Here is a 16,611-nt window from a genome sequence, read left to right on the forward strand (position 1 = left end):
ATGTTATTAGATTAAAATTTGTATAAAATTTTAATACTTGTATGGTTGATTCTCCAAAATTCTAACAATATTATGTCTCAGTAGCCTAACACAAAAATTGTTTAACCCAGAGTGTTTTTATTTTTTTAATAGTTAGAAATAACTTACCTGATGTTATTCTACTCTTATTAAAACAATAACTCATTTAGTTTTCTCTACAAACCTTTTTGAATAACCAGAAAGTCACACTTTTGGCGTGTCCCCATCCGTTTTTCAAATGGACATTATTTAAAAATTTTTTATCAACATTCCACAAATTTATTGTACAAAATTAAGCATACTTAAAGGTTCAAAATAGCATTCTTTAAATAAATTTAATTATTTAAATAATCAAGGTACATCGTTTTAAACTTTGTCCCCTTGGCTTTCATGTCATTTTCCTGTCCTAAAAATGAGTTCAATTATTATAGATAAAAAAAAAGAATTTTTTATCTGCTGTACTATAAAACTGTTTATTATCACCATTTTGTTGGATTCCTTGAATATTTTGCTAATATGACTTGCCTGCTGTGCTCATTAACATTTTGAAGCTCAAGAATAGGGTATGTAACATTTTCGCTGTCATTCTCCTGTACAATATTTCCATTTTAAACAAGCGAAAAATTTTAACTCTACTCATTGTGCGCGGTTGAAATAAAAATTAGAATAGAAAAATAACATTATTTACCTTAAATATAATCCTGGGCCTAAATTGTATGGAAAATGTCATACTCTTGTCCTAAAAAAGTGTCATACTCCTCTCCTAAAAAAAGTGTCATACTCCTGTCCTAAAAAAAAACTCTCCTAGCATTATTTCTCAAGTCCCGTAGAATAGAGAGATATATTTCCAATACAACAATTGATAAATAAGATGGATTGAAAAAAAGTTAAATTTGGCAAACGATAAATAAAAAATGTATCAGTGGAGTAATTCTATTTATTTAATATATATATTTTTTTGTTGTTGTTGTTCAGACGAAGCGTTCCAAAAGAGATTTATCGGTTAAACATTTGTTTATCTAAATGTTGCTCAAATAGGTAAGTGAAATTGCTATAAATTTCGTAGTTGCTTAAAATTAAAAGTAAATTATATGTTATTAATATTGCCGATTCCCTTTTTGTTTTATTTTTGCATTTCCTGAACAACCATAAAACAATTCGCAGGTAATGAGAAGGTAACTTTTCTTTTTGTAAATTTTATCATATACTGTGTATGGTTAACTTAAAGAAAGTTTTAACGTAGAAATCGATTTTTTTTTCGTTGAAATGAATGTTCGTTATTCAGAGTATAAGCTATTCAGAGTGAATAATATGGAAAACCCTAAATGGAATTTATATTCGAAGAAATTGGGGGGGTGTCCGTTAAGGGAGGTTTTACATTAATTTTGTTTTATCATTTAATAACCACACGTTTTGATTTAGACTTCAGTTATTTTTCTATTACTATAGTTACATTTTAGGTAACCCGTGAAAAAATTCATTTTGTAACTCTCCTAGTGCCAGTCAGTCTCTTGCTGTATGAAAATTTGATCCCCTCTTTTGAGGGTGTAACATAGTTAAAGTGAGTTCCCTCTATTTTTCTCTTAATAAGTTCCTAACAAAGAGTAAGTATTATTTTTTCCAGAGTTTTTTCAGCATATTTTTACTTCCTTTTACAAAAAAGGAAGTTTTGTATTCGCGAAAAAATTTTCACTCAAAAATCGACCTTAATTTCCATTTTGCTCACCCCCAAATGAATGTTAATTTTTTTTTTCAACCCGACCACACGTGGATATGAGCCTAGGAACGTACAGACACACGAAATATCCATTTTGAAGATCCCCGAGTTTATTAGAACGAGTTTTCTCGTGACGTCTGTGTGTACGTATGTATGTATGTATGTATGTATGTCGCATAATCAAGAACAGAATGTCCTAGAAAGTTGGAATTTGGTACTTAGACTCCTAGTGGGGTCTAGTTGTGCGCCTTTCTTTTTGGTTGCATTCGGATGCTCCAAAGGGTGTCTTCTGCCCCTTTTTGGGGGAAATCATTGTTAATTTCGATGTAAACTCAAGTGGTATAGTAATTTGGCGAACACTTGGCGATATATCGCCAGTCTTTTGGTCGCCAAGTTTTGTCGCCAACTTGGCGACAAATTTGGCGATTTTTAAATTTTTTTTTTTAAATCTGGTTCTAATTTGGCCACTGTTGGTGATATTTAGAGAGTAAACTATTGAATCATATTAAAAGTGCCAATAATGAGAAAATGACATTAAATTGGAGTAAAAGGAAGTCATGTGATGCACACATCAGCACGTTTTTTAATGTGAATGGAAAATGTCAGGTTTTTGGAGAATCATCCGTATGTGTGTGCACGTTTTTAAGACTATGTAGATAATTTTATCTGTTCAATTTGTTTAATCCTTGAATGGCGATTTTATCCATTGTAACTTGATTTGCTCGACCTCAGGTTTGGATTAAAAAAAAAAAAAACATCTGTCTTGAAGATCCCATCCAATCTGTTCAATCACAAGTAGTGGTAGGTACGAAGGACCCTGGGGTGGGATGTGATATCAGCTACACAACTTCCAACTAGACAACCGAAGATTTTCTCTGCCGCATTTACGGCAGCACTTGCAACTTCACTGAGATTATCAAATTCATGAAGACAGTAAATAAATTAAGTCAATCAAGTAAAATCCTTCTATGCAAATTTTACATCTTTACTAATAATAAAGCTGAAAGTATCTCTGTCTGTCAGGATCTCTGTGGCGCGCATAGCGCCTAGACCGTTCGACCGATTTTCATGAAATTTGGCACAAAGTTAGTTTGTAGCATGGGAGTGTGCACCTCGAAGCGATTTTTCGAAAATTAGATGTAGTTCCTTTTCTATTCTAAATTTAAGAACAAAACTATCATAAGATGGACGAGTAAATTACGAAATGATCATAACGTGGAACCGTAACATGGGCACAAGCCAATTGGTGAGATACGAAATTATCATAACGTGGAACCGTAACATGGGTACAAGTCAATTGGCGAGAAAATTCAGCATACATTATTTGTAAATATACAGGCGAACCAAAAGATCTTTTAATTTTTCTATTACGGGCAAAGCGGTGCGGGTACCACTAGTATCTTATAAAGAGAAATAATTTCTAAACATGCTTGTTTCAAACAATGTTTTAATATATTGTTTCAAATACGATTAAAACAGCTGTTTTGAACGAACGTCTTTAAATATAACAACACTGGTTTTTGCTTGGAAGCATAAGAGAAATAAGCATTTTAGTTTATATATAAATAAATTTATTCGATGCTTCAAAAACCATAGGCCAATATTCATTTTTACAGAGCATTAAAAATTGGAATTATTCCTCCACGATTTCGTCCAGATCTTCGTCCAGGAATGCTAAAGCTAGTTTAACGTGATTTGAGGGGCTGGACTCCACTCCTCCGTCGCTCAGCTCTTGATCGGTTTCTGTGACACTGTAAGGAAAAAAAAAAAGATCAAAATTTTATTAATCATGCATTTCTATAATTTTTTTTACCCTTTTTCAGCTTTGAAAGACATTGAAAAGGCCATTTTTAAGTGATTTTTACAATTTTTGTTTTTATTTTACTTTATAAGTCATTTCCTTTTATTTGCAAATTCTCTATTGCCAATGATTAAACTTAATTTTACCTTTGTATGTGGTTAATATTTCAAATAATTCAATGAGTATTATACACAATCTTTGAAGCAAGTTATAGATCAATTTTTAAACCAAAAATAAGTAATAATGATGTTAAAAGCAAAGAAAAAAAATCTCATTTAAAAATGTTTCAAATGCATAATATTGAGAGGACTCCTTACCATTTAAAACTCTTCTGAAAATTTTAAAAATGTAGTATAATTTAAAGGGTGTAACTTTGAAAGTTTTTGTGATATTGAACTTTGCTTTTTACTTATAAGTCTATTATCACGAACTTTTAACTCTTACTTATGTGATTATTGGGATATTTATACTACCTCCTGTTCCACCGTGTTGCTTTTCTCGGATGACTTTTCATCCAAAAGCTCACACTTCTTTGCATTGAAAAAGGTGTTCCTTGTAACACCGAAACACGTGTCTGCAATCATTTGCAAGTTTTGTGCTTAATAACGTTGGATTACTGACATTTTAATTTTTCAGCACAAAGGTATTTATTCTTTATCTTACTTATGTGGTTTAAAAATATTTGAAATGTCTTAAATCATCTGCAGAATTTATTCACTTCACTTTTTCGCAAAAATCAAAAATATCATTACTGCAACTTAACGTAAATGGAACATTGTACTTTTGATCTTACAGATTACGATTACTTAGTTTAAATTGTTATTTGGGTATGAAATAAACAGTTTGTATTACTTCGCTTTCAGTGCCAGCACATAATATTTTTAGTTGAGTTACGTAAAAAGTTCTTTTTTACCTTACATTCAAATGTAAAATCTCAAATCGTAATAAAATCATTTAGGAGGGTTTCGTGTGTGATATCATTAAAAATTCCTCGTTAAAAATTTTCTGCGGATTGTTCGAAGATCAGAGTCAAGTTACAGGTATTATGTATCAAGTTAAATTTATGATATGAGATTTTTTTTCTAGTCCCCCAATTCGACCTTGGACGAAAACTTTAGTTCCTTTTGTGGTACGTGGCGCGATCCAAAAAAAAAAGTGACCTGCATATATTGGGGGTTTAAAAACTTATAAAAAATCTTTATCAAAACATTTTGAAACATAACCATAATAAAGCATCTGTGTTCATGATATTTGATAGTTTTTCGAAAAAAAAAATGATGATCAAGTAAAAAAAATGGTTCTTACATTTGTTTCTCTAACAATGCTTGTTTTTTGACTTAGTCTAAATTTTATAAAAAAGATGATGATACAAAAATATTTTCAACTCAAAATTGATGCTGGAATTAAAGAGAGCAGATATTTCTTTGTCAAAAAATAAGGTTTGTTTCTATATTATGGGGAATAAAATTTTTGGTGTGTCAGGACCACTTTTCGCGGAAATGCGCCCTTAATATATTGAATGACTGATACATAAACTCCCCTCCTCTAAATCATGTCAAGTAGTTTTTTTCTCGCCTTATTACTATCTCTAGCCGGTTACTGGCAAAGGACCGTAATGTAATGAATGATTGATAGATGAATTTCACTTCTTTAAAGAATGTCAAGGTGTATTTTCACACCTTGATAAAATCGCAGCAATGTCTCTGGATGCCGGTGTACGGGAGGAAAAAGACTATAGGAGTACATACAGTCGAACCTCCATCCTATATCGAAATTTTCTATAGATCGCAATCCCAGCAAATTTCTATGTTCATTACATAAAAAATTGTTTCTACGTATCAAAAAATCTCTATGTATCGATTTTTTTTTTTTTTTTGAAATATTCGTTCATTTTTTTCCACCTTAGACTGTTTGTCTCATGAAAAATGAAGGTTAGGGGAGAAAATTATGCTCACTAAAGGTTGCTACGAAATTCATAAGGAATCTGGGGTTGAGGGGTGTGTTAGATATAGGTCGTTGTTTCGTTCTGGAGTCCTTAAATTCCTTCAAGTTTATTTCAAATCTTAGTTGTAACCAGTAACATTGTAGAATCAGTTTCAAGTCATCCCTTTTATCTGTTGATTGTCGTTCCTAGTCGTTTTAGCTGCAGTTAAAATCATTCAAGTTAAGTAGATCAATTTTTTACATTTCTCTCGATTACATTCTCAAAACGAAACTCCCCTAATGTTGCGGATCAAGTTGAATTGCCGAGGAATGAAAATGTATAAAGGCGCAAAAATGTAATTTTTGTTATTTTTTTAATTATTAACTTTCATTTAATCCGATGCTCGTATAAATTAGAAATTAGGTTTCATACACGAAAATTAGCTTTAATTTTAATGTGTTAGGAGATTTTTAGGATAAAATAAGATCGTTTCTATGTATCGAAATTTCTATTTATCGAATTTTTTTTCCGGCAATTTGTTACTTCGATATATGAAAGTCCGACTGTACGTTAAAGAAATACAAAGTAGCTTTTTATTTATCTACTGTTGCTATGGTAAAGGTTGTTCACTTGCTTTCTGTTGCACAGACTTCTCTTTCTGCATCGCCCGAAGTAATAATTTTGAGTTGTATGCATATTATTTCCCATTGAGGGATATTTCATACAGTGGGTAATAAAATGACAGATAATGTACCACATAGCAGTTACGATTGTCAGAGCTTGCTAACCAGAACCACGCGAACGACAACGTAATTTTTTACGACCTCATCTGAATTACTGCGGTCTCGCTGAAGGGCATGACTAAGAATTTATACTTTTCGCATGTAGAAATATTTGTGGTGCTAGACGCATAATGTTATTATATTTTTCTGACTTGTGAGCGATCCGTTTTTATCTTAAAAATTTTTCTTGAAAATTGACTTTCTTCTTTTTTTGCAAAATTCAATCACATATTTTTTTTTACCCGTTTTTATATATATATATATATATATATATATATATATATATATATATATATAAATAATGTATATATATATATATATATATATATATATATATATATATATATATATATATATAAATAATGTATATATATATATATATATATATATATTACTTTTTTTTTGAAGTCTTAGATTTTTTATTGTCATAAATTTCATTTTTTTTTTGTCATTTTCAGTTGGTAAACAGTTCATTTTATGAGCAACAATCATTGCTAATCTATCATTTACGACTAAAAGCCATTTTTTACTTTCAACTAACCCATTCTATTCATATTCTACAACTGGTAGCCAACAGTGCGTTAATTAAATTGCTTTCAGTTTCAGTATATCTCTAAAAGAATACGCAGCAAAACCTCGTTATAACGTGGTGTATGAGGAACACATTTTACACTCGCGTTATAACACAACCGCAGTTTATTGAAACCGAAAGCAACAGTCATACGATGTAAGACAGTGATTATAGACGTTGTATTAAACGTGGTTGTTACTATTATTGAAACTGCGGCGGGTATTTCTGAACAAATAAGAATTTAATAAGCAATTTATGAATAAAAATAACACAAACGGTAATTAAAACTTTAGCAACAGGACAACCTATAACAGCTTATAACAGAACCTGAGACAAAAGAAAAGGGAATTTTTTTTTTATAACATCAGGGAGCTTCGAAAACAGAACTAGATATTGCAAGTGGGAATAGTTAGTCATTTGAGATCTGTAGATTTCTGACTCAAAATAAAACATAATTGTTGAACATATTTTATTGAATAATAGGAGACATGTTGGCATCCCTGATGTAACCGTTTCTACGATGAACAGACGTACGTTATGGCAGGATTCTATACGATAACTAGTGATGTTCCGGATATCCGTATCCGTATCCGCGGATATCCGAGGAAGAATAAAGATCTGTATCCGTATCCGTTACTTTTTTGACGGATCTTAAACGGATCTTTTCTATTCTAAAATTTTTTAAATATTTGAATAAAAGACTCTTAAATTTCGTTTAAATTAGGTTTTATTCCCTATTTAAATTATAAGTTATCATTTCAGAAGCCAACGGCCATCTGAGACATTTTTCTTTTTTTTTTAATTTTTAGTTCAATATTAGTTTTTGTTATTGATGTGAGGTTTCTGTTTTTCTTCATTTTGGTTTTTCCCGGCATCCTTCAAAAAAAAGTGAGACAAAAGGCTCTATTTACTGTTTGTAAAGGTGTTCCTGACTCTGTTATTCCGTCGGTCGGAGTAATTTGGGTGGAATGGGTCAGCGCTGCATTTATGCTGAAATAAAATGCGAAAAATTATTTCTAGCCTATCTAGTAGCAGCTTTACATTCTTGCTCCTGTATCCTACACTACCGAGCAAGATAGAAATAATTTTTCACATTCTATTTAAGCATTAATGCTGCGCTGACCCGTTCCATCCAACTCTCCATCAGTTTTAACGGAGATTTCTTCAAAGAGTAAATCATAGTCTTTATTATATTTTCGTCATAGATGACATTTTTTGAAGAAACAGTGTTTTTATAGTGACGGGAATACCTCCCGTAATAAATTTTACATTTGGATAGTTGAATTGGGCAAAAACATTTTGAGATCCGCATCCGTATCCGCGGATCTTGACAGTAATGATCCGTATCCGCGGATCTACTTTTTTAACGATCCGCCACATCACTAACGATAACTCTACCAAGTCGGTATTGCATTTGATAGACAACACTTGGGAACAAAACTTGTGTTGCATTTATTCAAGTACTTGATAATAGCTAGTTGGGGTATGGTGATTTAAAATCTGCAGTTAGTTTTGGTCAAAAAGCTACAGTATATTTCAGATATCCTAGCTTAATTTAGTCATTTTGTTTCCCTGTATGATCAAGTTGATGAAGGATCAATTAAGATAATTATACACATACGTAGATAAAAGGAGACCATAGGCAAAAGACACAATATTGAAGCAAAGTTGCTAAGTCCAAGGAAGGAATAATGGACACCAAAGACACTTGTTGTGCCCAAACGAGCTGATGTGTGCATCACATGACTTCCTTTTACTCCAATTTAATGTAATTTCCACATTATTGGCAATTTTAATGTGATTCAATTGTTTACTCTCTAAATATCACAAACAGTGGCCAAATTGAAGCCAGATTAAATTAAAAAAGTCGCCAAATTTGCCGTTAATATGGCGACAAAACTTGGCGACCAAAAGACTGGCGATATATCGCCAAGTGTCCGACAAATTATGACACCACTTGAGTTACATCGATATTAACAATGATTTCCCCCCAAAAAATAGTAAAAGACCCCCTTAGGAACATCCGAATGTAACCAAAAGAGAAGGCGCACAACTAGACCCCACTAGGAATCTACGTACCGAATTTCAACTTTCTAGGACATACCGTTTTTGAGTTATGAGAGATACATACACACATGCGCACATACAGACGTCAAGAGAAAATTCGTTGTAAGTAACTCGGGGATCGTCAAAATGGGTATTTCAGGTGTCTGTACGTTTCTAGGCATATATCCAAGTGTGGTCGGGTCGGAAAAAAAAAACTCAGTATACATTCGGGGGTGAGAAAAAAGGAAATTAAGGACGATTTTTGAGGGAAATTTTTTTTTTGAATGCAATACTTCCTTTTTTGTAAAAAGAAGTAAAAATCAATTGCCACTCGAAGAACTCTCCAAGATGGAGAAGGTCAAATTGTGAGTGGAATATATTAGGATGGGAGATGTATCTCGAATTTATTTTATGGATAACGTTCTTTAAATAGCTGCAATTTTTGCATGATTAACTTAAAGCTCTTAGTTTTCCCACCAAACCATAAGAATAATGAAAGATAAACCTTTCTGTTAGATTGAATTTTCAAAACTGTTGCTACTGATTATATTCTCAAACTCGCTTTGAACAGTTGCTTTAGAAATAAGAAAGAAGTCAATTTTGGATTTGAAATTAATATTGCGAAAGTAGTACTTAAGTTGTATCAGAAAATCTCATGCAACATAAAATAAAGTTAAAAATGTGTTCCCTAGTTTAATTTAGACCCAGCTTTTGGCTGGGTTCGCTTTAAAAATTGGTCAGGGTTTTTGGGAAGCGTTTCGAAAGTGTTTTGTTTTTTACTTCCTTTTACGTATAAGTATTGTATTCGCAAAAAAAAATTTCACTCAAAAATCGACCTTAATTTCCATTTTGCTCAAACCCGAATGAATGTGGAGTTTTTTTTTTTTGACAAGACCACACGTGGATATATGCCTAAGAACGTACAGACACGCGAAATATCCATTTTGACGATTTCCGAGTTAGTTACAATGAGTTTTCTCGTGACGTTTGTATGTACGTATGTGCGTATGTATGTCGCATAACTCAAGAACGGTATATCCTAGAAAGTTGAAATTTGGTACGTAGACTCCTAGTGGGATCTAGTTCTATGTCTGTTTGTCAATATGTACTGTAATTGTCTGTGATCATGTTTGTTTGTTTGTATGTGTGTGCCTTGTTATATGTTGTATTTTGAAATGTATATGTTGAATGTTTAAAATAAAGCTCCGGGGGTCCTAAACTGGTTAAATCACTTAGTGATAGGTACAGTGGGCCCCCCGGAGAGTGAAATGAAGTGAAGTGGGATCTAGTTGTGCACCTCCCCTTTTGGTTGCCTTCGGGTGTTTCTAAAGGGGTCTTTTTCCCCTTTTCGGGAGGAAATCATTGTTAATTTCGATGTAAAATCAAGTGGTGTTATAATTTGGCGGACACTTGGCAATGTATCGCCAGTCTTTTGGTCGCCAAGTTTTGTCGCAAACTTGGCGACAAATTTGGCGATTTTTTTTTAAATCTGGTTTTAATTTGGCCATTATTAGTGCTATTTAGAGAGTAAACTATTGAATCACATTAAAACTGCCAATAACGGGGAAATGTCATTAAATTGGAGCAAAAGGAAGTCATGTGATGCACACATCAGCTCGTATTTCTTCAGTTACCTGGTGAGTGCTGGCGTGATAGCTATGGAAGGTCTGTGTCTGCGGATAGAAGCGTTGTTTGGCGTTGTCAGCGCCGTTGTTTCACTTGCATGCTGCAGGCTCAGCTCAGAACACTGGCTTTCCCTTTTGCCCCTTAGAGGAAACGCAGCAAAATAAGTCATGCATCAAAAATCAAGCATAATGAAAGTACTTGCCACTAAAAACAAAAACGAAAATCATATGAAGCGTTCAAAACTAACAGGGTCCATGACAGAGATGAATCTTTTTAGCTCAGAACGCAAATACAACACAAAGCACTTTTGGTCTCGCAACACAAAGCACTCTGAGCTCTTTCAGTGCTAAAGTGAATCAAGTCAGTCGTAAACTTGATCCACTTTAGCTTCGAACGCCTCATATATCAAGCACATTGGGATGGATATAAGTGCTTAACGGGAAAATTATCTATGCTTAAGATGAAATCAGATGATTATGTATAGCGCGCTTCTCCAGAAAGCGGTAAGACCTGGAAACATAAAACTTATGGTACACAAATGTAATCTACTAAACAACTGAAACACGCAACAACATGCTCAAAGTCGTTTCGATTCGGCAAAAAATGCAATTAATGTGCAATAAATTAACTTGGAAACCCTAAATTTGGGATAAATCTTCTGCATTTGATTTAAGTGCGTTCCTTGATCGTGGTATCTTTTTACGAGACTTTACGAGATCAAAAATAAGTACCACACGTCTACTCTTCGGTACGCACACAGATCAGTCTTAACACGATGAATTCAGACGAAATGCCGACGAAAATAAAATGGCTCTCACAACTGATTTCAGAAAGATAAAAGAAATCATATCCATGCTGCACTCGTGTCTTCAGGGTTAACGATAAATAACTGAATTTCCGTGCCTCTTAGTCCGGAAAAGCGCAAGTAAAATGTGTTAAGTCCCTAAACAACACTGTCTCGCACGCTGAGAATTGTATTTTTATGTTAAACATTGTTCACGCTTGTTCTAAGTTTTCTTCGCCAAGGGCGAACGAAATTCGGACAAATGCACATATATATTTCACTTCCACATGATTAGAAAGTCTTTGCAAAGAGTCGCGGATTTAGTTTATACAGTAGAACGAGTTTTTTTTCCTTCTTACCTATTTATTATATTAAAATATGTTTCACCAAAGATTGAGTAGTTGGAGGCTTTCCGCTTGGCGTCATATTGCTCAAAGTTGAAAGGTTCTCGAACGCCATAACTCTCGCCAAGTGGTCTGAAAAAGAGTATAACAGTTATTAAATTTTATCAGGAAACGACCAAAGGTCGACCTGATAAACCAATACCTGCTGACGACCAATTTAGGGAGAGGGAGGGATTCATGCCAATGAAAGAACCTGCGGTTTTGGGTTACCACGAATTTCTGAAACTGCTTGGGTGTCAAAATAAGGCACCAAATGGGCTTGGAATAAGTATTTTAATAGGGCATAAAAGTTCATTTCATAATCAATGTAAAGAAGTAATATTTCAAATTTTTCTTTTTAAAAATAATTAATGAATCGTAAAAAGAGACTACTGAAATCGTTTCCATTTTATTAACACGCTTTTATTCATAACGTGTCTGAACTCAATGAGGACGGATTTCGTTGTCGATGGTTTAGAGGAGGTCATGATCCTTATGACCCACCCCCCTTTGATTCCGCTCCTGGAAACGACCCTCCTCACTTCTTCTCCATAGTAGTGAATACCAGGACTGAGGAGTCGGAGTCGGACTGATTTTGGGTTCAAGGAATCTGGGTCGAGAGTCGAAAGTTTAAAATTTCAAGAATCGGAGTCTGTTATTTTTCCCCAATGTCTTCAACTCTGCCAGTGCTTGTGGAGTCGGAGTCGAACTGATTTCGGGGTGAAGAAGTCGGAGTCGAAGGCTCTACAATTCCTGGAGTCAGAGTCGGAGCCGGGCTCGACCATTTTCCCTTCGACTCCGCAGGCCTGGTGAATACTAAAGCCCTGAATTGTAGCTCAAGTAGTAGCACGTCCGCCATTTTGGGGCTAAACCTTGCTTTCTTCTAAGCCTGTTATGGTGAAGTAGCATGTTTTGCTTTTCGCTACTTAAGCTACGATCTAGGACTTTAGTGAATACTACGAGGGAAGAATCACGTATGTAAAGAGAATATGGAATATCTTTGCTTTTTTTTTAAGAATTCGGATCTATGGACAGGTCCAAATTTAGCGCCAACCATAAATTGATATGCATGTGTACCTTAATGGAAACAAATGTTACCGTTTTTAGAGCTGATGCTGTGAAAAAGGGGCTGCGCAAAGATTTTCACAAAAACTCGTGTATAGAGATACCCAGTGCTGTAGTTGGGGGGGGGGGGGCGTTGTCCGTTGAACAAATTGTTTATTATTGATAAAATTATGTAAATTTAGTGCAAATTCTTTCAAAAAATACTTCAAAAAAATCTGCTTTTTAGATTAAAACTAGCTAAGTGAACTATTCTGCTGTCTGCAGGTAAAGGGCAAATTTTTATTTTTCATATTTTTGCACTTTTGTCATTTATTGTAAGTTAGCTTTTAAGTACAAGTTTGCCTATTTGGTTTCCGCTGAAAAAAAGGCTCAAAAAAAAAAAAAAAAAAAAGTCTCATTCCAACATTTCCCCCATCATTAGTATTGAATTCAACCCACATTTCTTTAAATATCTCGAAAATTCATTTCTGTAGATACTGCCGTGTACTTGTCCACGGCAGTTATTAACATGGTTTATTATTATTATTTTTATTTATTTATTTATTTATTTATTTATTTTTGTCGGGAAAACAAAAATCCGTCAACCACGACACTTACACTGTTAAAACTACAGGTTGCGTTTGGCACCTTTCAGGGGTGAAACGCTTGTTCACCAGCGGCACCCGAAAGAGAGCCGAAATTGCACCTTTAGCAAGGCTGAAAAACTGGCTCCCTTCACCTAACGTGCACCGTAGGTGAAAGATGGTACTTTAGGTGAGAAAAATGGCACCTTTATTGCTTCCTATAGAGATTCCCCCCCCCCCCCCCCGTGTTGTTTGAGTTTTTGAATACAATTGTGTTTTATTTATTTTGATTTATATATACGAAGGCATTTGATCACATTTCAACTTTCGAACATAGTTGAGAAGTGTTTCATGACTTTAATTTGTCTGTTCGTGCACTAACTTTCTTGCATTCACACTTGGTCTGCTCAGTAATTAATATGTTGTTGACAACTTTTACATCCGTTACTGATCCGTACTGAAAATGAACAGAGAAGGTATTTATCAATCATTTGCCGGAACAACCAGAAATATTAGGTAACATTTGATTAGAATCATGGGAAAATAAAAGCGTTTCATTAACGCTTAAAATTTTAATCGAGCGTAACATATCAATACTTATTATAAGATTCAATATTTGAGTATCCTTATGCGTACAAGATAAATACTAATTTAAAAGCCCTTCTTTCCAATGTCAAGTTTTCCGTCAGATTAAAAATAAAAACGAGTAGATAACTAACTACATTCGCTTCATGCAATAATGCCTAAGAAAGATACGTTAACCAAAACACGATGTGAAACTCATGAGTCACACTGAGTGAGAGAGATTTCTTTTTACGCAGTTTTTTTTTTTTTCCCTCCGTCTTTGCTGCTCTGTTCGTTTTTACTGCGTAGTTATTTCATTGAGAAGAAATTATACATTGGTATATAAGCTGCTCACGTCGCGTCGATGCATTTTTGTTCCGGAATTAGCTATTCAATTATCAGCTGATTTAAAGTTTTTATTTTTAATGTTGTTGTTGTTCAAGATTACTGATAGATAGTTTTAGGTAACAGTTTTGCAGGATATAAATAGCAAGATATTAAATATTTAATAAGGTAAACGGAACAATAAGCAGTTGTCAACATACTTTAAACACTTTAAATATGTTCGAAAGCTCTAAGAGCTACAATATGATCAAATGCCTTTACTTACGCGAGGTTTCGAAGATTAATCCACGAAATTTTCAGTTTTGTACTTCATTCAATGTGAAAGTAAATTTCGTTGCGACTTCCTTCGTTCGCCATTCAAATTGAAGTTATCGTTGGAGTTGTTGTCAGGGCGCATGCGCAACTAGTCGCTCTCCTATTGAATGGTCTTTTAACACTTGAGTTAACGTTGTTCACCCACTGAGGAACCCAAAGCACCTTAACGACACTTCCTAGCCTCTGTTGCATCCTGAGTCACCGTTTTTTTCACCCTAGGGAGAAATTCTTTACCCCTGTGGCACTTCTGGTTTTAACAGTGTACTCTACGTGAAAATTAATTATTAAATTTAATGAAATAAAAATAAAAACAGATTCAAATGAATCATATCTAGGAATACTTCCTTTTCAAACAAACAATAAATGGGATCCAAAATTTCGAAAATCATACATTTTCTATTCCTCTGACTTACTTGTTGAGGGGAGGTGCACAGCAACAGCAGTACCGTCTGACAAAGGTCTGAAAATGTGTCGGAGGTTGGCGGGAACATTCTCGGTCCGGTGTAGTGAATATGATGGCTTGTTCCTTTGGAGAAACACTGGGAAAAAAAAAGTTATTTTATATTAGATACTAGTGGTACCCGCACGGCTTTGCCCGTAGAAGTTAATTGAAAGGTCATTTGGTTCGCCTGTATGTTTATACAAATAATGGATGATGAAATTCTCGCCAATTTGCTATGGCCATTTGCTCGCCCATGTTTCGGTTCCACGTTATGATAATTTCGTAATTTTCTCTTCCACATTACGATAATTTACTGGGTAAAAAGTTATTAAAATTAGAAAATAAAGAGAATAAAATTGAATTTTCGGAAAATCTCTTGGACGTGCACCCTCCCAGGCTACAGACTAATTTTGTGTTAAATTTCATGAAAATCGGCAGAACGGTTTAGGCACTGTGCGCGTCACAGAGATCCAGACATCCAGACAGAGATCCCGATATACAGACACAGAGACTTTGAGCTTTATTATTAGTAAAGAAGATCACAAATACAGTAGAACTCCAATGTAACGACGCCTTCCACATTTAACGCTTTTTCGTTTTTAACATTTTCTCTCGTTGGTCCCGAATTTCTGCAACACTGTTAACAGTGGCGTATTTAGCGTGGGTGACACCCGGAGTGGCAATTTGTGGTGTCACCCATCCCCCCCCCCCCCCACCTACAAACGCAAAAAAAAAAATGTAAACATGAAATTCATGCAATTTTCAGAAAAACCAAGATTTGTGTTATAACGAAATTTTAAGTTCACTAATGTACAAAAAAAAATATAAGTGGGAGGTCCGGGAGTTTACCCCCCCCCCCCCCCGAATATTTTTAAATTTGTAAACCTAAAACTGCATTTTAGCTACATATTTTTTAAAAACTTGCAATTCCAATTACACCACCCATACGGGTGACACCCAGAGCGGACGCCCCCCCCCCACCTAAGGCCCCTATATATACAAGCCGGCGCATCAGCTTAAGATCAGCCTTTTTGGATCGGAGCGCGATTTTGATTGGTTGCCCTTTATGGCGATTGTTCGCGTTTGGTGATTGTTCACTGCGAGCAATTATTAGTGGCACGTGGATTGTTTATTAAATAAAGTATTATTTTCGGCAAATTTGGCGAAACCCGAAACTTTGCTGTGGTAACCCAAGCAGTGCAACAATGAAAAATCCGATCCAAAATGGCGAAACAAAAGCTGATGCGTCGGCCTGTCTATATAGCGGCTCTACCCCCACCCCACCCCGTAGTGACGCCACTGCTGTTAGTGATATTTTTCTCGTGTATAACGTTTATCTCTTCACCACATTGCCATTTTTAAAGTTTTAACTCCCAAAAAACATGTCAACTTGATTTTGCTCATTTTTTATAGCAAATTACTCAGTATACTTATTTTGAAACCAGAAAAACCTGATTTAAACCCCTTTTCATTCATTCTTTCTGTTCAGCGCACTAAAAAATGCGCAGAGAAAAAATATTTAAGTGTTAGAGGTCCTGCATTTCACATCGTTTGCTATTAAAAATGCAATACAGAACTGCATTGCGCATTGTTTCACAAAATATGGGTTCCCATCAGCACTGGATGGGGATTCTAATCCAGAAGATATACGAAATATTGATTATT

The 16,611-nt window shown here is 34.5% G+C and overlaps 1 protein-coding gene across 1 annotated transcript in view; it reads right to left on the bottom strand.

Moving 5' to 3' along the window:
* Positions 1–3,356: 3,356 nt before the first annotated feature.
* The window catches only part of LOC129232612 (bestrophin-2-like), a 100,057-nt gene continuing 86,802 nt past the window's right edge, over positions 3,357–16,611 (bottom strand). The window contains exons 10-13 of the mRNA XM_054866746.1: positions 14,918–15,043; positions 11,629–11,745; positions 10,494–10,625; positions 3,357–3,486 (exon numbers count right to left, since the gene is read on the bottom strand). Coding sequence (XP_054722721.1) covers positions 3,369–3,486; positions 10,494–10,625; positions 11,629–11,745; positions 14,918–15,043 — 493 coding nt within the window. The 3' untranslated portion in view covers positions 3,357–3,368. The remainder of the gene's footprint in view (positions 3,487–10,493; positions 10,626–11,628; positions 11,746–14,917; positions 15,044–16,611) is intronic.

This window comes from Uloborus diversus, unplaced genomic scaffold (assembly GCF_026930045.1).
Source record: "Uloborus diversus isolate 005 unplaced genomic scaffold, Udiv.v.3.1 scaffold_13, whole genome shotgun sequence".
Classification (NCBI taxonomy): Eukaryota; Metazoa; Arthropoda; class Arachnida; order Araneae; family Uloboridae; genus Uloborus; species Uloborus diversus.